The sequence below is a fragment of the Triticum urartu genome, chromosome 3A (genome assembly GCF_056163025.1).
Source record: "Triticum urartu cultivar PI428250 chromosome 3A, HENAU_Tu73, whole genome shotgun sequence".
Classification (NCBI taxonomy): Eukaryota; Viridiplantae; Streptophyta; class Magnoliopsida; order Poales; family Poaceae; genus Triticum; species Triticum urartu.
In genome coordinates, this window is record NC_141875.1 from 235,981,682 (window position 1) to 236,004,001 (window position 22,320).

At 40.6% G+C, this 22,320-nt stretch overlaps 1 protein-coding gene across 7 annotated transcripts; it reads right to left on the minus strand.

The window, feature by feature from the left end:
- Positions 1–61: 61 nt before the first annotated feature.
- LOC125543687 (ARM repeat superfamily protein) lies at positions 62–19,543 on the minus strand. 7 transcript variants are annotated; one of them, XM_048707137.2, is made up of 30 exons: positions 19,359–19,543; positions 18,495–18,523; positions 17,902–18,211; positions 17,201–17,361; positions 16,131–16,196; positions 14,651–14,768; positions 14,431–14,540; positions 14,242–14,337; positions 13,793–13,916; positions 11,355–11,422; positions 10,295–10,381; positions 10,058–10,210; positions 9,860–9,961; positions 8,319–8,378; positions 8,132–8,253; positions 7,959–8,046; positions 5,403–5,507; positions 5,200–5,304; positions 5,074–5,126; positions 4,925–4,991; positions 4,703–4,837; positions 4,509–4,621; positions 4,334–4,427; positions 3,998–4,217; positions 3,419–3,549; positions 2,491–2,643; positions 2,085–2,213; positions 1,908–2,006; positions 1,759–1,797; positions 62–681 (listed from the first exon to the last, which is right to left on the minus strand). In XM_048707137.2, the coding sequence occupies exons 3-30, from the start codon at positions 18,149–18,151 to the stop codon at positions 544–546; spliced, it is 3,186 nt and encodes a 1,061-aa protein (XP_048563094.1). In that variant the 5' UTR covers positions 18,152–18,211; positions 18,495–18,523; positions 19,359–19,543; the 3' UTR covers positions 62–543. The 7 variants fall into 7 exon arrangements, with proteins under 7 accessions (XP_048563094.1, XP_087402966.1, XP_048563098.1 ...); XM_087546840.1 differs by having other exon boundaries at positions 18,469–18,523; XM_048707141.2 differs by having other exon boundaries at positions 4,925–4,988; positions 5,200–5,301; positions 18,305–18,523.
- Between the last annotated feature and the right edge of the window lie 2,777 nt (positions 19,544–22,320).

The following is a 22,320-nucleotide window of genomic DNA, read 5'->3' on the forward strand; positions in this document are numbered from 1 at the left end:
CGGCCACCCCCATCACCTGCACAAAACCCGACAGAGACAACAAACAATATATGGCGACAGATTGATACTGTACAAAAGATGTTAAAAGACGGTATTGATGTACATGGGGCAAGATTTTCCCCTCCCTCCCAGACTACCAATTCCACATTTTAGCAAGCCAACATGGCCATTTACATCATTTCCATTCTAACTTTTAAACCAATGAATTAGGTAAGTGATGGCTGTTGTCCCCCTAACAACTTGGGGAAACAGCAATCACGATGAATGTTGCTGTACAAGCAAAGGGATAAGGAGGTAAAACAAGTCAATCCCCACCATTCACCATTCTGACACGAACAACAAGCTAAGAGACTTATAACTGCTTTTCACCACAGCATGGAGCGACAGAGCCCTATATCTTTCAGCCAATGCAAACTAAACTGGGTTTTCTGAGCACAAGTATTTTTTTTCCAACGAATGGTGATTCCTATGAGGCAAACAAGTTGGTATTTACAGCAATGCAGAAGCGCCTCCTTCAAACTTGCAGGTAATTCTGAACGACTGTCACTTTGCTCGGAAATCATGTCTGAATGTTGTGAGATTTTGAGTGAATCTGTCTCTGTTCTTTGGTTCCAAGCTCCTTGTGACATCAGTCATGAGCTTATCAAAACACTGTGAGAGGCGTTGTTGCTGATCTATAGGCTGCAGACAACAGATGTGTTAGCTCTTAGATCAATAAAAAACCCTCTGTTAATTACAGTAACACAAGAAAGAAAACTGGAAGGATCAGTGTAACTATCATAGCATAACTCTAGTGAGATGACACAGTTCAAACTGCAGAAGATATCCTGTTTAAGGAAACAAACAATAGTTCACCCAGTATGTTATTTCTGACAGGGAGGCCCAGTATATTTTTTATTTCACATGTGCTACTTCCTCCGATCCATATTAATTGTCACACACTTAGTACAACTCTAAGCGAGTACTTGAAATAGAATATTCCAGTACTATATACAATTAAGATGTTATCAAAAGATAGTTCAGTTAGAAATATGTATGATATTTCCTCACCGACACCAACTTGATATGCTTTACTACATGTGAAATCAAGATATCACAAGGTAACTTCAAACTAGACTAGTTGCAGCCTCTAGCACACTCCCTCCGTCCGGAATTAACTGTCGCTGAAATGTATAAGGATCACTTTTTAAGAAGTTACTTATTCTGCAATGTGAATATCAAGCAAACATTGTTGAAAGCTTTGATGGTATCTGCATATTCACAGTTTCTGGTGCAATCCTAAAAATTAATACCACCTAAGAAGAACACCTGGAACAAGAAACCTAGCCCTCCTGAATTACGTCAGATGTATGTGCCCATGTGTACCATCTACTCCCTCCGTTCCAAAATAGATGACTCAACTTTATATTGAATCATCTATTTTGGAACGGAGGTAGTATTTGATAAGAGTGAAAATCATTAATACCAAATATTCAACCGAAACTTGATATGCGACATGATTGTCATAACAAATCTCAAATATAGTTTTCCTGGTACATTTGTTTCATCAAAATCATAGACAGAGCTACACTTTCAAGAAAATATTTCACAAAAGCTTACTTTTGACTTGTTTTCTGATATTTACTCAAGAAAATTATATCCTAGCCATGAGATAAATAGACCTAAACACTGATGACAAAATGAAGTTCAACAAATGAAGAAAAGGAAGGGGAAAGGACAAAATGTATAATGGAACTTAGAGCAAAAGAGCAATCTAACCTGTGACGCTAATATCTGCGCTCTCAGATCACTAAACATCTGCACGCCAAAACAGAAAAATAAATCAAAATTACATGAAAACAGTACGAACTAGGAAGAGAAAGAGAGAACGGGAACATGGTTACCAACAACAATAAGAAGAAAGGCACCTGTTCACTGATCATTATCAAACTAAGTATTGGTCTACTGAGACTCCACTGGTTACCCGCATCCTCGAAGATAATGATTTCAAAAAGTGACTTCAGTATCTGTTGCAGAAAAAATATTATTATTATCATTACAAAGCAACCTTTTCGAATATGGTACAAAAGATTAGCGTCACAAACCTGAGGAAATAAACTTGGGAGCTCCCCAATATGTCGAGCAAGATTCAGTGCAGCTGGTGATGGTGGATTATCACCAGCTGTTATATTGTTAAAATAGAAAGCTGCCAAGCTATCAATGGCAGAAGCACACTGCCAAAAGAAAAAAATAGAATGCATATAACCCAAACAGCAATAGTATCAGGCATATACATAAGTAATAGAAGGATTTTCTTGCAACAAAACGTAATAAACTAGCTTCAGGCATATACATAGTAGATAATAGAACTTCATTAGTCTTTGTTGTGGTTACAAGTTGTGAAGCAAGTTATCCCTTAGAAAACCATAGCTCAGGCACTGATCCATTACTAGTGTCATGTTGTCATTACAGGAACATTTCCAGGTGGTAAAGAGATTCATAGTGAGATACCTGTGTTGATATTCCTGTATCTAATCCTTTCAAGCCAGATTCAAGCGAGGTGACAATATGCACAAATGTGCTTGTGTCCAAATTGAGGACAGAATTGATAGTGATATGGTTGTTGAAAAGAACTTCCATATATCCATAGTATGCTTTTGAAAGCTGAAAGAAATCAACAGCAATGATATGTAAAATAGATGCACCTAAGTGACCACAAAGTGTATTTGCATATAGTCCATGGTTTAACCTACAAAAACACGATCCACAATACAAACAAAGATACTACTACTATTTAGACACGACCTATCATAACCAACGCACAGCAAAAAAAAAAACAAGGTACAAAGAAAGGATATGGCTTACAATCCTGACTCCTGTTTTTACATACTCCCTCTGTTCACTTTTATAAGACGTTTAGACAATTCACACAGCGCCCAAAACAGTTCAGTGTCAGCTGTCCAAAACGTCTTACAAAAAAAGAACAGAGGGAGTATATTATATTTGATTGAAATGTAGAATAATACAGGTTGGAATACGAATTATACTGTTTTAAATCTTTAGGTCATAGAACATAACAAAAATTCCTCATGGAAAAAATTCTGGACACCACTACTTTCCCATAGACCGTTCAGTATGTGAACCATGGTTGCATATGCACCCACAGCATATTATTTTAACACACCAACCATGTAAATACATGAGATTACTTTACTAAGAAAGGATTTACTCAGCTGCATTGGCACCACAATTTTGGTCCAGTTTCTGATGACCGAACTGTTGCATATGCCAAGTATACACGTTCTATGTGACAAGAGACAACAACTTCACTTCTTCGGTGCTATAAAACTTACCACAAATGTTTTCAGATAGCTAACAAACATAACATAGGAAAAACAATTGTAACTAAATTCCAAAGATGGCATAAATAACTCGATACCTTTTTAAATGTCAATATGTCAGACAACGGAATTGACAGGGTCATCTTTAAAGATATATCAAGGGCATCCGCAAGTGCTCTGTCACCATAAAGCTCGAAGACACCAAAATTGACATAGTTCCCACATAGGGCTGCACATACAATTCAAGTGAATGCCAGTCAAAAGAACAGTAAATTATCGGCAAGAAGAGATTACAATTCCACAACGATTCAAATATTTTTATGTGACAACGGTATAAACACAGTACTAGGCAGCACTATTATCTTATTATAACCCTAATAATGCAAATAGAGCTTAGGTTAAAAACATGGCCCCGTAAAATTTCCTAGAATCTGAATAAAGTTGCCTCCTATAACCAAAAGGCTTTCACAGAAACCAGCCAAAATGTATAATTCACAAAATTTGCCCTTAATAGTCCCTTGAAACAAGGATCTCTTTCAAGTGGTTGAAACAAATATACTTCTACTACATAAGTCCTTGAGCATTTGTATCATATACAATGAAATTAACATCGGCAAAAACGTAAGCAACCAGCGGTCACAAAAGAATATGTTTCAAAACACAATACGCATACTCACCCCTTGAAAGAACAGTCAATGAAATCCATATGCCTTTGTATTTACTTCTATAAATATTAGTGCCATTTGGAAGTAATAAAATCCGTGAACCATAAGCCACAATCAGCTTACTAATCTCCCGGAACAGAAGGATCCCATTTGGTGATGACGAATCAAATGTCAATCGTTGAGCCTTATTCAAAACAAATTCAGACATGAACTTGAGTAAGGGTGTGGTGACCTGCATGTGATGATGAATAAGGAGAAGATTAATAAGCCGTGGATTCTAGATAACAAGGTTAAGCCCAATAAAAGCGAAGTGTCCCAAAAAATGTAACATTAGTGATCATTGACAACCTCTGGTTCATCAGTCAGCAGGGAGATGGCTCTCAACAGAAGAGGCATGCGAGACGGATACAACCAGTCAAATAGGAGGCCGTAAGTCCTGCGGCTGAATTAGATCAACAAAAGAGCAGTTAGTCTCCAAATTTTACAAACTATTGGGACACTTGTGTATGTTCAGAGAATACACCTGTTTGTGGCCATAGCAATGCCTCGTAGATCTCTCATCAAACCAGTAAATGCGTACTTTACAACATCAGTCCGGAAAGCAGCATCAGCACTTGCCTCCAAATTAACTGCAACCTATAGTGAAAACAAAGAATAAAATTAGATAACAAATGTGATAAAAAATCTATACTAACACAAAAATAACAAGCTATGCACCTGCAGAAGTGGCTCCATGAAACTTCGGAATTTTACTGGGCCATCCTCCATGAATACCAAGCAGCCAAGGATGTAGTAGAAGTTAGTTCTACTGCGGACACATCTGTATTCTTCAAGAAACGGAAAATTTTCCCGCTGGCAGTATGAATAGTAAAAACATAATCATTTCCAAGACCGAGAAGCACAGATATCTATCAAATGAAAGTAGTGTGAAGCACTTACAGAATGATTTGCGATAATGAACTTTGTACTCTCCAGCTTGAGAAGAAGCTTTCCAGTCATATAGCTGCTATGGCAATACAAGATGAAAATAAAAATCATGATGCTGAACATGAGAAAATGAAACTGAATACATAAATCTACAAGTTTACCCAGATGCAAGCTCCAGGAACAGTGACAGAGTATGATCAATAACATCTTCGCACTGTATACACATCAAAGGTTAGCAACACCTTATAGATCAAAGTCAAAGCTGAAATCAGTAAATGAATAGTCACCTCAGCATAGCATTTCAGATTTGTAGCTATTTTCCCAACAATGACGTTGAGTAAAACTAAATGGTCAGTCAGTCCAAGAAGTTCAGACAATCTTGCATACAACTGCTGCAGCAAAGAAGCAATGCTTTATAATATGACAGAAGGGTATATCAAGATACAGTACAAATAATATCAGTCTGTCGTATAATTTCATGTTTCTAAACCTTTGAAGCATGCATGGCTTGGTCCCCTACATATGACCTTCTGAAATTTTGAACAAAGATAAGAATAGCTCGATCAAGCCTTTGCTTACTTATTTCTTGATATCTCTGCAAAGAAAAGATAATGAGTTACACTTCACATAATAAGCTTGCGCCGCTTATAAATAAATACTGGTAAGCAAAGTAAAGCCCTGATCTGATGGCATGCCATATAAGGATGAAAGAACAACAACAAACTCATGCAAGTTCAGCAAACGCAAGAGATAATATCACATACTCCCTCCGTTCCAAATTACTCGTCGCGAAAATGGATGTATCTAAAACTAAAATGCATCTAGATACATCCATACCTGCGACAAGTAATTCGGAACGGAGGGAGTACAATTTATCCTACGGGGGAAAAGAATTTTGAGTCATCAAGAGATAATATCTAAGTAGGATATATGCATATGGAACCAACATTTATGTCGTAATAATCATCCCAAACCATGCTTTGTTGATGCCATGTGGGACTGTGGGCAATAGCTCTGCTGGTACAAGCTCCACCCACCCAAAGGGGGTGGAAATCTACTAGTTATCTAAATACCTTTGAATTGTGAAAGTTAAACTTTATTTAAGGCAGCTAGAGGCTGAGATCTTTGAAGGGAAGTTAAGAGATCAAGTTTGCGTAGCCCACGTATTCATGAACCAACTACATAATTAATCTTCTGTCTTCAATGAGCAATGTTAATGAGGAGCAAGCAACTACATAATTAGTCTTTGTCTTCTCCTCTCGCCCATATTGTCTACATCAACCTCACTCTCACAACGCAATCCATCAAATTCACCTCCAGCCAAGGAATGGGCGTAAAAACCATAGGGCCAAAACCAAAACTGAAGATGAATTAACTGATTTTGCTCAGAACCAAATTAGTCTTTGTCTTCTCCTCTCGCCCATATTGTCTACATCAACCTCACTCTCACAACGCAATCCATCAAATTCACCTCCAGCCAAGGAATGGGCGTAAAAACCATAGGGCCAAAACCAAAACTGAAGATGAATTAACTGATTTTGCTCAGAACCAAATTTACAAAACCAAAAATGATTTTTGGTGAAATTGGTTTTAAACCACCAGAACATTGGCTTACAAAGCAAACTATTTGGATTAAGGAACAAGCTCTATGGCCCCGTGGCAGATTGTGGGCATCACAGCAGGGCCCATGGCCATCCACAATCCCCAACCTCATCATGCATGCACATGCACCAGATCAGCAGCAGTTAGATCCAATCACAAGTCCTCAACAAACAAACACTAGAACGTAAGGAGAGGCTGCCATGTCACAAGCAACTCCTTGTGAATATTCTCCCTCTCCCTCTGTCTCTCGCAGCCACAGCGAGAGCAAAGGCCGACGGCAGCCATTGATATGGCCAGCAATTTTTGCCAACCTAGCCTTCCTCCCTTGATTGCATACCTTGTGTGATGAGCATCTCTTGGTTGTGGGTTTCCAGGTGAGTGTATAATGTGTTTGACCACTTCAAGTCAAAGATGTGTCCTACCATGTAGCATGGTAAGGTGTTTCAACCACTTCAAGTCAAAGATGTGTCCTACCATGTAGCATGGTAAGGTGTTTCGACCACTTCAAGTCAAAGATGTGTCCTACAATGTAGCATGGTAAGGTGTTTCAGTCAAAGCTCCCTACTGGAGCAAACCGTGCACTACTCCCCAGCTCCCCGCTATGAATTTGCAAACCTCAACAGACTGCCAGTGTTGAGCCAAGGAAGAGGGGATGAGGCCAAGTCATCATGCCCTGGGCAAAACGCGTGCTACAGTAGGTGGGACAGAGGGTCGCAAATCTCACTAGGGTGAGACAACTCCAAAAACACGTCCATAGTTCAGACTGCAGGCTGCAATTCTTTGTACGTGATCTGATGTGCATTGTGTTTTAACCAAAAACCCAAGCCGAATTGTCACCAAAGTTTCTGTTTACAAAAAACTAGTACTAGATGCTTCTGTTGCTGCTTTCAACTATGCACATTAGTACAAAAACCAAAACCAAGTTTTCGGCTTAACTGAATGTCTACTCAGACTCTAGCCCATACAAGTAGACTATTTCAGTAACACAAGTGGCACTGGATTAGGGTGCACGTCAAACAGCAAGTGTTTATGGGGGCTGTTGTTTCTACCATTTCACTATACCCTCAAATTCAGTTTATTTTGCCTAAAGTGAATGTAACAGGTAGCATTGGGACAAAAATATGGTTGCTGTAAAGAGCACTGAACACTTCCAAAATTAGTCATTTGAAGCAGGGCAGTTGCAATTTTACAAGGGAATGGAGAAATAGGTGGTTGGACATTTATGGTATAGTTGGGTAAAAGGTCAACACTGTTAAACTGTGAAGATTCTTGAAAAATAATGTTGTTCCAAAAACCAAAAGAACATGTCTAATACCATTACCAATAGTCCAATACTACATTCGCAGGCATCTACGTATATCAGATAGCACATAAAAAAGGAAAATCTTCCTGCAAGCAAACTAGCTCATCATTCATGTCAAGCGATGAGATAATTTCACCTAACCTGTGCATGCACCCCTGTGTCAGTAATATTTATCAACTGTAACACACGAGCCGCAAGTTCTGCATCGAATAACTCCTGTGAATCTTGGCTGCAGAAGAAAATGGCGAACCTTGTTAGTGAAAAGAATATATTAGAAAAAGAGAAGGCAAACAGCAACAAAATTAATTACTCGCCTGCAACCAACAGTCTGCCTAATCTTGAGAATAGCCGCAATTATGTGGACCATCCATGCAATTTGCCCTTCAATGACAGACAGCTCAGCTGCATCTCCAGAAGCTGGTAATCTTGACCTTGCCTGTACAAATATTTTACTTTGAATCTCTTCTGGGAAAAGAAAAATGAGAAACAAGACTGACATACCGTATAAGCTTGTAGAAGAGGCTCCATGATATTAATGATGAAGAGGCTACAGCTTTCATACTGCAAACTCATCAAAAGAAAGTAACTATCAGGGCATGCAATATAAAAAACTTAAGCAAGTCCAAAAATCCCAAAGAAACAAGGACTTCCTTTTTCTACAGAACATGCAAAGCCTTGCATATAAATTTCTTGGGAGAAACAACAACATATAGAAGGGAAGGCCGACAAGAGGTCACAAAGCTTCTCAGCGAACAAGCCAGGCCGGAAAAACAACAGTGTCCTAAGGGGTTTCATGTAACTACTGCATCCTGATGTCAAGGAAATCAGTGATTGATGTAATTCTATAGAAGGCAAACAGATAAAAGGAAGCACGCATTTTGCTACAAAAAAACTTATATTTATCACGTTTAGGAAACAATGAAATTGGATATAAACACATGTATAACAATCCATGAATGCATGAAAATATATATCAAAATGAATCCATGAAAAGGGGGTCGACGATTACAGGAATTGGTAGAACAATCATTTAACCACTGCATACTACTATCAAAGAAATCACTTGTGATTGAAGTAATTCTATAGAAGGCACAATAGCGTTTAGGAAACAATGAAATCAGATATAAACACTCAGTGGTGAGTGGTGACTGGTGACTGGACATGCATAACAACTCCATCCAAATCTCAATTGAAGGAATTATAAGCCTTCATATATACGTCCACCATTCTATAAAAATATAAATCAAAATGAATCGATGAAAAGGGGGATGATGATTATGGGAATCGGTAGAACAATCCTAATCAAAGTACCAAACCCTCGTACCGAGTTGAAGGGCATACAGCTATAATCTGTAAGGAAGAAATTGTATCATGGTTCATAGTAAGAAATAGTACAGGTAAAGAATTATGGATGAATACGATCTCATATACTGAAATGTAATTAAAAATAGTTTTACATGAGTTGGCCAGATTTCTCTAATAGCTCAGGGTGTAGAGTACATATAGTCCTTCACATCAGTCAGTCCAAAACTCAGAGTTGAACAACACAGTTGATTCAGCAAAAATATCATGTGCGGTCACTAAAATTTCGTCAACAACTTAACAAATGCAACAAGATGAAGACTATAGTGCTTGTCTGCTGCCTTATCTTTGTGTAGACTCTGAATTCAAACAAAGCACTCAATGTAGAGAATATTCTGAGGTTGCAAACAGTTTCTCAGCATCTTAACAAATGAAGATGAGTAGCAGAATGGTCATCTATTGCATTATCTTTGTGTAGATTGCGCAGTTTTGGCAGCCCGAAAACTCTTGAGTTGAATACATAAACTTACTGGACATGCTAGTCAGAGCACAAAGGTGCATATCACATGCTCGATCCAAAACTGACACATGCAAACCCTTAACCACATTTACTGAAAAACTGGAATAGGGGCTAAATCCTACTAACGAATGTGTACATGTTTACTGAGTCAAATCAATGTTTTGAATACAAAAGATATAATATATTAAATCAGAAAGAAAAATTTATGATGTAGCAGCACCTTGAATCTACAAAGATAAGGAAGACTCTCCAGCTGATCCTGGAGACTTTCCGCATTTTCTAACGGATTATCTGGGTCTGGTGAGTTATCCGCAAAGCTGGCCTGTGATGAACAGAAATGACATAATAATAAAAATGGCAAACAGTTTCTTCTTAGACTGAAATAAAAAAGTAGTTGACCTCTCACAGAAGAAGGTACCTGGACAGAATTAATTCTAGAAGTGATAAAACCCTCTGTAATTTTGGGTACAGTTTCATCAAGCAGACTCGGTGTATCGCCTTTCAAGTAAGGCACAGATGTCACCAGCCTTGACCAGAGACTTAAAAGATAGTAGACGCTATTACTGGCCCACTACAAAATAAATAATCGGTAACATACCAAAGTCATAACAGACAACAATCAACAAAGATTAAGTGAGCAAGAAGAAAGACAAACCTGCCATGATAGCAATGATTTAGTTGTAAATTCTGCTACGAGACCAAGCCATTCACCATAGAACTCAACATTCAGAAGCTCTGATAACTGTGAGGTATAATAGATCAAATGTTCAAAACATTTAATAAAAAATTGAATCATTCCTAGCCTGAAGGATGCCAGTACAACCATGAAGTAAGCTAATTAATAATTTGACCCGAAAATGGATAACAACCAAATTTAAACCAAATCATCAGGATGTAGGTATTCCCAATATGACATAAATTAGATTCACAAAAATAAACAACTAGGGAGTATCACAGAATAAATATGATACAGTTTGATAGGATGTTGCTTCAATTACAAATCACAGATTAAGTTGCACTATTTTTGACTAAACAAATCAATTCATGGCAAACTTTGAATAGAAAAACGACATTAATATGTTTTCGCTTGAAGACAAGTAAAATGGCAATTTGAACATAACAACAGAAATAAGTCATATAGCTCACTAATACATGGTATATTTGGCAAGAGAAAAACAAGAACTACAACCATACGAAACTGAGAGATGTCATTATCCAGCAACAAGTTTATTTACAAAAATGAACCCCAAAAAAACATCATGCATGGGGGAGCCATAAACCACAACAGGTCACCACTTAAGACATTGACAAGAATAATGATCGTGATATGAATACAATGTTCCATCAAGTACAGTGATGTTTGTTTATGGCTAACATTTCAAATAATACATCAGCAGTCACAGCACAGAATGATGGAACTCAAGTGTAGCATAATTGGTTGACCGATTTTTGTCATTGATAAAGCTAAAAGATTTGGAGAAGCTACAAAACCAAAATAGTACTACCTCATGCATCCAACATGCCAGGAGAGCGAACTTGGGTAGGAAAACTACATGCATACTTCACAACTGTTGCACCACTATCATTACTGCAATGGATAAGTTTGTCTATAGTCTACTAAATACTTAAAGAAACAAACATAAACATATCTTTAGTCACAGAATAGACAAGAATTAAAGTAGGGTTATTCTTAATTTAAGTAGCAATATCACAACCTGGTAATTCACTTTAAAGCGTCCCAGAAGACGGCAGAACTCATGGTAATTTCCATGATCAGCGAGACCTGTTAATGGTAAGTCAAAATAAATTACATAGAATTATTTAATTCTTTCCACAGGTGCATGGGTAAGTTTGGCTTCTCCTTGCACATAAATTTAGCTATCTTTCCCTAATAATAAAGCACGGGTTGAGTCTCTCGGGTTCATCGTCGCGGCTTTTTTGCAAAAAAGTCCTTATGTTTTTTCTTTATTAACCCGCAGTCCCTGTTTTAGTCAATCCAGAACGTTTCGTTTTGTAAAAAGAAAAAAACTGGCCATCGCGCGGAGCGCCGCTACTCCAGCCGCAGCCAGCTCCTTCTTCTCTATCCAGTATCCACGTCCCTCGCATCGCCCTCCTCTCCCCCGCAGCTGCTTTGCGCCGTCTCCCAGCTTGCACGCGACGCGAGCTCGCACCTTCCATGGCGTCTGCGCCTCCTCTCCTTCCCTCGCCGGCGTGCGTCGCCCTTTCGCGCCTCCCCTCCTTCCGCACGGGCAGCGTGCTGCTGCACCCGTCCTTTGGTGCAGCACCTCCGGCCACCACAACAACGAGCAGCTCCGTCGCCGTGGGCCTCCTCCTTGCCTTGCACCAGCTCCACTTGCTCGCCTTGCGCCGCTGGCCATGAGGACTCCTCCGCGAGATTTGGATGGAAAATTCATAAGGACGGACGGTGCGGCAGGGCCGACGCTCGGTGGAGAGGTGAGCGCCCTTGCGCGTGAGTGCGGGCATCAGAGGTGGTTGAGGTGAGCGGCATGGGCGACCAGGCGTTGGGCGACGAGAGGAGAAGAAGGGGCGACCGGATGCACAAGGGGGCGCGAGGGAGCCGCAGCTGGGCGATGGCTGCCATGGCCGAAGGCGGCAGCTCGGGCATGGTGACGCGATGCACAGCGGGAGAGGAGGAGAGGAAGAGCGAGGCCAACGGCGGTCCGGCGGGGTTCGTCGGCGTGTGCGGCCGGGCCAGTCGCCGGGTGGCCGTGCAGCGAGCCCGCGTGGGGGATCGGGTGCAAGGCACCTCACCTCTGTGAGTGTGCGAGTGTGGCGGCGCACACGGGATCGAGAAATACAAGAGGAATTTGGGGATCGGGATAAGGTTCAGGGAGGCTGCCGCTGGTGACGGGCTGAGGAAAAGGGGCCTGCAAATTGCTGCTATGCATTGCTTGGGCCAAAAAGAAACACACAGAGAGAGCGGTGAGGTATATGCTGTTTTATAAGAACTTAATAACTTTGTCTAAAAAAAGAACTTAAAAACTATTTTATTTTGGGTTGTACCAACTCCAAATAAATTATTCCACGTGGAACTTACATTTACACTGCTATACAAATATAATTCCAACTATTTAGTTAAGAGGTCTAAATTGAAAGTGGGTTATGGTTAACTCCAAATAAATGAAATGATTTGTTTTTAGCCACCTAATATTATTGGGAGGCTATGTTCATGAGTTATAAATAGAACCACCATGTGAATTCCCTAGATCAAAGATCCATACAAATTATTTGTTTGAATTTCTTTTGGGTTGGCAAATTTAATAAGATTTCAAGTGAGTGTTTTTAAACAACCACATTTCAAATTAAAGCATGATGACATGACCAGCAAAAATAATATGAAACAAACATTATAGTTCAGCATATGTGGTACTGACGCAAGAGAAGCCTAAGATGCCCAGCCATGTTGCACTTATGAGAAAAAGTAAAGAATCAGGGATAAGAAAATTCCATGTTCCAAGGAAAGGTCTGGTTGACTCGGTCCTTATAGACATTATTCCAAATTTGTATTTCGAGACCGCACGAGGCCAAGCCGCGGCTGCCTTTATTCAGAAACAGTGTGCCCCGACGGGCCTTCACACATTGTGTATGTTCTTTTTTATGTATTGCATTTTTGACTAACCGTGTGAATCTCCTAAGTTTTCAACAGTGATAATGGTGTCGTACTAAATAAAAAATAGGCATGGTTGGCAGATGCGAAGACATCGGTCATGATAACATGATCGGCTTTACATACATGCTCATAACAAAAATACCTTTAAGTTGAAGGTTTGAGTTTTTTTCCTCCGTTGCAGGTTTGAGTTTTTTTTTCCTCCGTTGCAACGCACGGGCCCTTTTGCTAGTGACTTGTAATTCAACTCAAGACTTTAGGTTCACGCAACTACTCCCTCCGTTCCAAATTACTCGTCGCAGAAATGGATGTATCTAGAACTAAAATACATCTAGATACATCCATACCTGCGAGAAGTAATTTGGAACGGAGGGAGTAGTAATTAGCTAGTCAACTTAAATGCTTCTTAACTGGTGAATAACAGGCTTGTTCCCTTCACTAAAGGACTTCAATCCAAGACTATTGTTCTGAACTGAAAAACAGCACTATTAACAATCTTGCGAGCAAAATGTAGAAGTGCTAAACCTTGGCCTGTTTGGAGTATCTCCCTGGTGCCTGACATCAGATGTGAGAGAAACTGGGACCTGGCGGGGTCTTCCACAAAAAGACTTCGCCTGACAGAAGCAAGTCTGACAAGACATTCCAAAGCCTGTAGAAAACAAGGTCCATGCACACATACATAAGGCAAGCATTTCTTGAAGAAGAAAAATCGATGTATATAACAAAAATAAAATATGCTTCTCAGACTCAGATATCACCAGGAAAATACTGCTCCTACATCGGAGTCAATCAAAATATTAAACATCAATATTTCATGACTTGCAGGTTCTAATAGCTAGTAACATACCAATAATAAATATATCAATAACCAGCCAATCAAAAGGTCGTTTAAGCATGTGGAACAGTGGGTCACTGGTGGTACATTTGCAGAATGTACTACTGATCACACAGCATTCAAAACACTTAAAATGTACCTCTTTTGAAACAGATGTATCATTGACTTTGTAGTAATCAAAAAAGATCTGAACAGTGGAAGGATCTTGAAGGAGAGGCCTCCAGGATGCAGGAAGCTGCATGAAGATATAAATATGCGTAAACTACAAGAAAAGGCAAAAAAAAAGTGTCCGTTTAATAGGAAGCTAACAATTAAGCAACCAATATACCTGCACTGTTCCAAACTCTTCAGAGCTCTCATCCACTGGAGAACCAACAAAGTCAAATGACAAGCACCTCAATGCAAGCGAAATAGGAACACGCCTTAGCTCATCCGGTACTGTAATGTAAGAAGAACTGTATTAGTTGGTAGAAATGAAATCAGAGTAGGTATTCTAATGAAGTCTAATGGAATGACAAATCATGCCCACGTAACACCTCAAACATCACCTTCACTTTTCAGTTGGTGTAATGAGGTAAGAGAAATTTGGAAAATCTGCAGAAGAAACTGATCCTTGAATGAAGTTGCAATTTTTCTGTGAAGTGTCAAAGGCATTGCAGAGTTCGCCTACATGCATAAAAAAGATAATAAACATTCAACTTCCTCATACAGTATGCCTTAAGAAAGGAAAATGATTGATACAAGAAATGAGCATTACACTATAATAGCAATGAAAAAAGGAAAAAAAAGTCAACTATAACAACTAAAAATCATGACCAGAAGCGATGATGCTAGTAGTAAACACCAAAAGCTGAAGGTAGTTTCCAATATGAATAGAACAGTTAACTGCATACCGATAACTTTAATTGGTCCAACTATTCATAGAGTGGTTACAGAAACACAAAGAAGTAATATGTTCGATTGAAACTAGTAGAGACGCAATTAGGATATTTTTCTTTTGCATTAAGCTAGTAAGCTTCACCAAAGAATTAGCCATGGACAGGAGTGCGTGAAAGTTAGCTATCCATAGGGTATGGAGTAAATTATAGAATTTATTCCAAAAATAAGAAAGCATGCACGCATACAACAGATGTAAACCAGTAATTAATCTCTGAATATGTACAACATACAGGCTGTCTGGAGAAGAGACCAACTTTGAATGATAGCACTCAAATCTGAGGGAAATAATCAGGATGATTGGATCCACTTTCCCCGTATATCTCAAACTTAAACTTGTAGTTTCTAAAATTAGCATGGAGATATAAATGGAGATTGAACATCGATGAGCCAACCATCCCTATTAATTAATATTAAATACACCCGCTTATTCATATTGGTGGGATTAAACAGTACTCCCTCCGTAAACTAATATAAGAGCGTTTAGATCACTACTTTAGTCATCTAAACGCTCTTATATTTCTTTACGGAGGGAGTAATATTCTAACCATTAGGACTGCATGCTCTTTTGCATGCCAATAATGACTTCTTATGTAGTATGAATGTAGTGAGCCACATTGTTTACAAGGCATCCTGCCTTAGATGCTTAGGCGATAAGGCGCCCTAGCAGCGCCTTACAAATATGCCCGCTTTAGGCGCTTAGGCATCAGAGCAGGTGGTGCTAGCTTTAGGTCGCCTTTTTTTGCGGGAGCGCTTTAGGTCGGCTTAACACCTTATAAACAATGGTGAGTCGTAAGTCCATCGTGTTCGCTAGTACTTATACACTATTAACTCACACGCAGTTTCCGATGAATGTACGTGTTAGTGGTTCTATGCCCATGGAAGCTAGATATGTACGTCAATAAAACTGTGCATGACAAATAACGTTAGACAACAAAATATTGTGCAGCGTTATAGAAGGAACAATGTCAATACCTTTTTTGGGAAGTCAACCAATGTATTAAGTGTTAATATAAATGCCTAACTATATTGAATAGAGAAGAAACCGTTTATGGAAACAAGATATACAGTAGAAAATTTTCCAGATCTCACCTGGTTCATTTCCATTACGAGAAAATTTAGTATCTTCAACCCTATTAAATAGTGATCCTGAGATGCCTGAAGACATAAGCATAAGCAACAAATTTAGAAAACTGAATCAGATAACATTTGACATGGCATGATTTAAAAAAGTTCCAAGTGAAATTTTATTGCGGAAACCTGCTTCATTTCAATTTGCTTTCCATAAATAGGTTGATTGTAATTGGCACTATGCTACATGCTAAAGACATGCAATCAGGTTTTGGCATGAACAAGACTTTTGCTTTATAAAACCAAAGGTGCTTTCGAAAGTACAATTCATCACACTGACTTGTCACCCTCTTTGCTTTTTTGTATCTGAAAATGGAAATAACTATACTACAAGTACACAGCACAAGAAAGTGCATTTTGGAGCAATTAAAAATGTGATCAAATAACTCAAACCAAACCAGTTATCAGTAATATTATCAACTGAAACACTGTTAAACTTGAAAGCTGGTGCTTGCTCCTCATAGTACATTGAGAAAATCAAGTTCGATTTACCAAAGAGATGCAAAACAAACATAATAACTTTGTTAAATACCTCCAAGAAGTTAAATTCTTAAAGCCATCAGGAATTAAGCACTATATATTTTGCTTACAAAATACCGTCTTTCCGTCTAATGAGAGTCATAACCATTGTTTATAAGGCGGTAAGGCGACCTAAGGCAAGCACCAACCGCCCTGAACCTAAGCGATGCCTAAGTGCCTAAAGCGGGCATAATTGCAAGGCGTTGCCTGGGCACCTTGCCACCTAAGCGTCACCTAAGCATCCAAGGCAGGACACCTTATAAACAATGGTCATAACATCCATACATTTTCACACACAGATGCATGTGTATCTGGCACAGCTGGTTATATTTTGACGGTTGGTTCTGAGGAGAAGGTTTCAGTCAACTATGAGTATGGAGTCCTTATTTAAAACATGACACAACTCTACTTTAAGCAACAATACTTGTCCCAGGTATGGAGTCCATACTTCATACATGATAGGAAATTAGGCAACTCCATTACGAATGCAAAAAAACACAAGAAATACTTACAAGAGCTAAGAAATCTGTTGCTTCTTTAAAAATCTCTCTGAATCTGTCATCATCAAACCATCCAAATTTTGTTATCCGACATGCAAGCTGAATTAGGGAAATAGTCACAAAGTTCTGCAATTTAGGTCCTCTTGCCGCAAGGTAGTTCATGACATAATTCCCTTCACACAGATTACAAATAGATTAGTCTTTAATTAGCAACAAAAAGATGGCGCAGAGCACAAGTGTGTTAGGGAGGATATAGATAAATAAGTTATCTATTTCGGCTAAAATGCATAAACATAAAAATTGAGATAAAATGAACATAAATACTTATCCCTTCCAGGTATGCTACAGAAGCACACAAAAAAGGTAGGCATAGAGTACGTAAATTATCATTTCATCTTTGTAATAAACATAAATGCTTTTAAGGACAAATAAAATAAGCTGTGAATCAAGGAAACAACAAAACCATTATGGTTTAAGTAAGGACTCAATGACATTTGGTAACGTATACTTAACATTTGTAAATGCCCAACTACCTTGTACATGACATTTGGTAACTTATATTTAACATGACAAGTACAACACGCAACTTGTACATGAATGTGAACATATAGAAAGAGACATAAATCCAACATGACATGCAGATGCAACAGTTGAAAGAATCAAAACTCAATGACATGCAATATCATGCTATGTTGTCGGAAAAGAAACATTACGGATATCAAGGCGCAATTGCAGAGAAAGACTGCGGTCTGAGACTTGCTTCACCAAGCTTGTACTGGCCAACATCAAGGCATATGGAGTTGACGCATTGTCCAATATATATTGGCACTGCGAAATGTAGTCACTGTTCTCTGAGAAGCACTTGAGCGTACTTTCTGCATGTGCTCTCTCAGCCGAGTCTCTAGAGTTGTAAAGCTTTTCGCACAACACCTCTAACTGTGCTAGGCTCTCCATTGAAGACATGAACAAGGAGCTCCAATTTTCCTTTTGATCAAGTATCCAGGATTAATATGCCACCAGGTTCTGAATTAATATCCACGAATTTGCATGAATGGTCATCACAAACTTAAAGTTAATGCATTAGGTATTCGCTTCAGTAGGGAACTTAAAAAGTACCATAAAAGCTCTGAAGCTGAAATATATGATTCTAGCACATGAAGAAGGATTGTCAAAATACATTCATATTACAAGAGAAATGTTCCAACAACAGAGTTTCTCAGGTACAGTCTTTTCAGTGAAGCTTAATCAAAGATTAAGACACAAGACACAAGAGAAAACACCTAACAAACACTTAAATCGCCAATACCAGCCACAATCAGCCCAGGGTTGAGTGATCTGCACGGATGGAAATGCAAGACTCAGTGATGGCTAAAGAAGCACAATGACAAATAATCATCTACCAAGAAGTTTCTGTTGGATTTTCTATAATGCACAAGTGCTGTCTAACACAAACACCCAGGGGTACAGCAAAACATAATGGCAGAGTGGCGACCTTACAAATTAACTAAATGATGCATCTGTAAGCCGTTCTATTTTACAGAGCACAAACAAACACAAATACCAGATCACGGGTATTGAACAGCACGATGAGATGACAAGTTGACAAGTACTTTGAACTGGAAATGCATGCTGCATTTGCTATGCAAATTATTCATACAAAACCCATTTCGGTATATATGCAATCGGCAAAAGAATCACAGCACTAGAAGTTTGTGGTATCATCCCCTAATCGTCAAATCACCCATCCGATTGCAACACAACAGCGTCAATGCATCAAAATCGTTCTACTTCGCCTCCTTATCCAAGGATCTAAGCACAGCACAAGCCACGAGAAAGCAAAACCGAAGATCCGATCACCATCAGAGAACAAACCAAGCAATCATCTACCCATAAACGACCACGTAAGCATCCTCGGGAGATCCGGCGAACTCCCAGCACGTCGAGATCCCCCGAACCCCGAGCGACCCCGCCGCGAACGCGCCGAATTTCACGGCATTCCAATCCTAAAACGCCGGAACGGGCACCGCGTTCGCGGCCTGAGCTACCACCACGGGCCCGATCGAGCTCCCCGCGCTGAGGCGAGGCTAAATCGCGGGACAGGCAACTCTACGGTAGACGTCGGGCAGCAAAAGCATCGCGGCCGCGGTGATCGGGGGCGTGCCGGACCTACCTTATCCCCGTGCCTGCGGAGTCCGCGGAGGTCACTGTCCGACGGCGGCTGTGGTGGCTAGGTCTAAGGCTGCCGTCTCGGCGTGGGGATCGGAGGCGTGCGTTTTTGGGTGAGGGAGGGGTGTGGGAAACGGAAATGAGGAAGCTAAATAGGAGGGAGGACGACGGGGTGGGGGTGGGGTGGGGAGCGTGTGTGCGTGCAGCGGTGGGGAGTGGGAGGCGATGATGTGCGGCGCTGTGGTGTGCCGGTGACGGGAAGTGATGGGCCGGGTTGGACTTTGCGTCTGCAGATTTCTCTGCTAGGGTTCATCCACGCATCGTCACTTTTGCTAGCCTACCGTCCGGTACAGCTTAGGACAAGTTTTTATTTTCTTTGTCATTGTTTTACACTAAACTAATAAAAAAGCCAGTGCATCGCAACGGGTTAAATAAATCTTGTACGCCCTAATTTGTGTTTCTACTTGAATGACACATATTATAATTGACACGCAGGAAATTTGTATGCCGATATATTGAGATAGAGAGTAGTCACAAGTTACAAGAGTTGTGGATCAGCGTCACAACCCACAAGACGGCCGCCAGATCTATAGTGCCACCTGGACTCGAGCTAAGTCGGGGGTAATTCTCTTAAAACTATTGTTCCCCATCTTCTACCACTCATAGCAAGTGTTTCAAATAATGTCACCAATGAAGTGTCGCGGTTCGGCTTTGTAGCGGTTGCTACAAGATTCATGTAGGCTATCGTCCGGTACTGCTGCTTGCGTCAACTGTATTTTCTCTCAAATGATAAGTGGCATATGTGTGGCATGAAGCACTCTGATCTTGGCATTTTTTACAACTAAAGTTGTTATTTGAAAAGAAAAAACTGAAATTTATCATCCAAAAAGAAGTTGTCATGCTTGACAACTAAAGGTGTCATCATCGCGACACTAAACTTGCCATAAAATCGTTGAAAGTTGTCGTGTGTTTGTGCCACATGTGTGACACTTATCAGGATCCTATTTTCTTTCTCTTTGAATTACACAAAATACGGGTTGCTACAAGATTCGTGTAAGCCTATATTTAATAGTATTATTTATGTTTGTACATTTAAGAGAAAAATAGTGCTAACTATACATGTTTGTGCATCTAAGAGAATAAATATTGCTAATTTCGTCCTCAGGTAAATGGAGTACAATTATTGATATTTCATCAATTTATTAACTAAGACACAATCTACAAAGATATTATCATAATCATACGTCGTTGAAACGAAAGAAGAGGCATTGCCTCAAAGTATTGCAGATAGTAAAATATACATTGGATTAGACTAAGTAATACTAGATAAATTTGCTTGGTTTGGATTTTGTATGTCACAAATTGATGAAGGAGGAAGAAATGACCGTTGGAGAGAGAAGCTCTCCCGACGCGCTCGCCTCGCCCCTCATCCTGTGTGCCGCCGCCGGAAGGGAGACACCGGCGGCCGGCACGTCGGGTGGGGCGAGCGGGGAGGGCATGCCAGTGACGTGGGTCCTGGCCATGGGTGTGGCGGCCGTTTCTGGGCGCTGGGGAAGGATTCGGAGGGTGAAGATGACGGGTGAGGGAGTCCTGGATTAGGGGGTTCTCGTGTGTCCGGGCTATGTGACATGGGTCGGACTGTTGGACCATGAAGATATAAGGCAGAAGGTCTTCCCCCGTGTTCGGGTAGGACTCTCCTATGCATGGATGGCAAGATTGCTGTCTGAATATGTAATTTCCTTCCTCTGTAAACCGATTGTGTACAACCCTAGGCCCCTCCAGTGTGTATATAAACCGGAGGGTTTAGTCCATAGAGGCTATCAGAATCCATAGAGGCTAGACAGCTAGGGTTTAGCCATTACGATCTCGAGGTAGATCAACTCTTGTAACCCCTATACTTATCAAATACAATCAAGTAGGACGTAGGGTTTTACCTCCATTAAGAGGGCCCGAACCTGGGTAAACATCGTGTTCCCCCTGTCCCTTGTTACCTTCGATCCTCAGACGCATAGTTCGGTACCCCCTACCTGAGATCGGTCGGTTTTGACACCGACATTGGTGCTTTCATTGAGAGGTCCACTGTGTCATCGGTAGAAGGTTCGATGGTTCGTTCAATCATCAACAACGATGCTGCTTCCGGGGAAACTTTCCTTCCTGGTCAACTTTTTGTGTTTGGCGGCTTCGCTCTGCGTGCCAATTCAGCTGGTCACCTTGAACAAATCGATAGCTACACCCTTGATCATCAGATCAGGTTCGGAAGCCTAAATTACATCGCTGATATCCGAGGAGACTTGATCTTTGAAGGATTCTCGGCCCCGACCGCTGTTCCTCATCTACAAGGGGGAAACCTATCGGATCCACCATCAGGCTCCGTTCAAGAACCAACTGTTGTTCCTTCCCTAGACTCAGATCCAGAGCGGACCACCCTATCTGAAGATGGGAGCATGAGCCCCGCCAGACCCTCTCCAACTACGGAGCTCCCTGCCGGAGACCCAGAGGTGACTATATTACCGGCAGGCAGGAACCAAACAGGACTCTCCCTGTCATCGGGAGGCCGAACTCACCTCTGGATGCTAACTCCAACCCCTCGAGGCCTGCGTCCATTGAGCACAGTCAGGTGGCGTTTACCATGCCCAGCTCCGCAGGTCCTTGGTCACCTGTCCAGCCTTCGCTCCTGAACGAGGCCCTAGATTTAATGCGATCTCTCGCCATTACGGAATTATCACCTCCGAACTACGCCCAGCCCGACCAGGGGCTGAGAGCGGGGAATTTTGCGTCCCACCCACCACCCACTTAATTGTTGGGGAACGTAGCAGAATTTTAAAATTTTCTACGCATCACCAAGATCAATCTATGGAGTCATCTAGCAACGAGGGAGAGGGGAGTGCATCTACATACCCTTGTAGATCGCGAGCGGAAGCGTTCAAGAGAACGGGGTTGATGGAGTCGTACTCGTCGTGATCCAA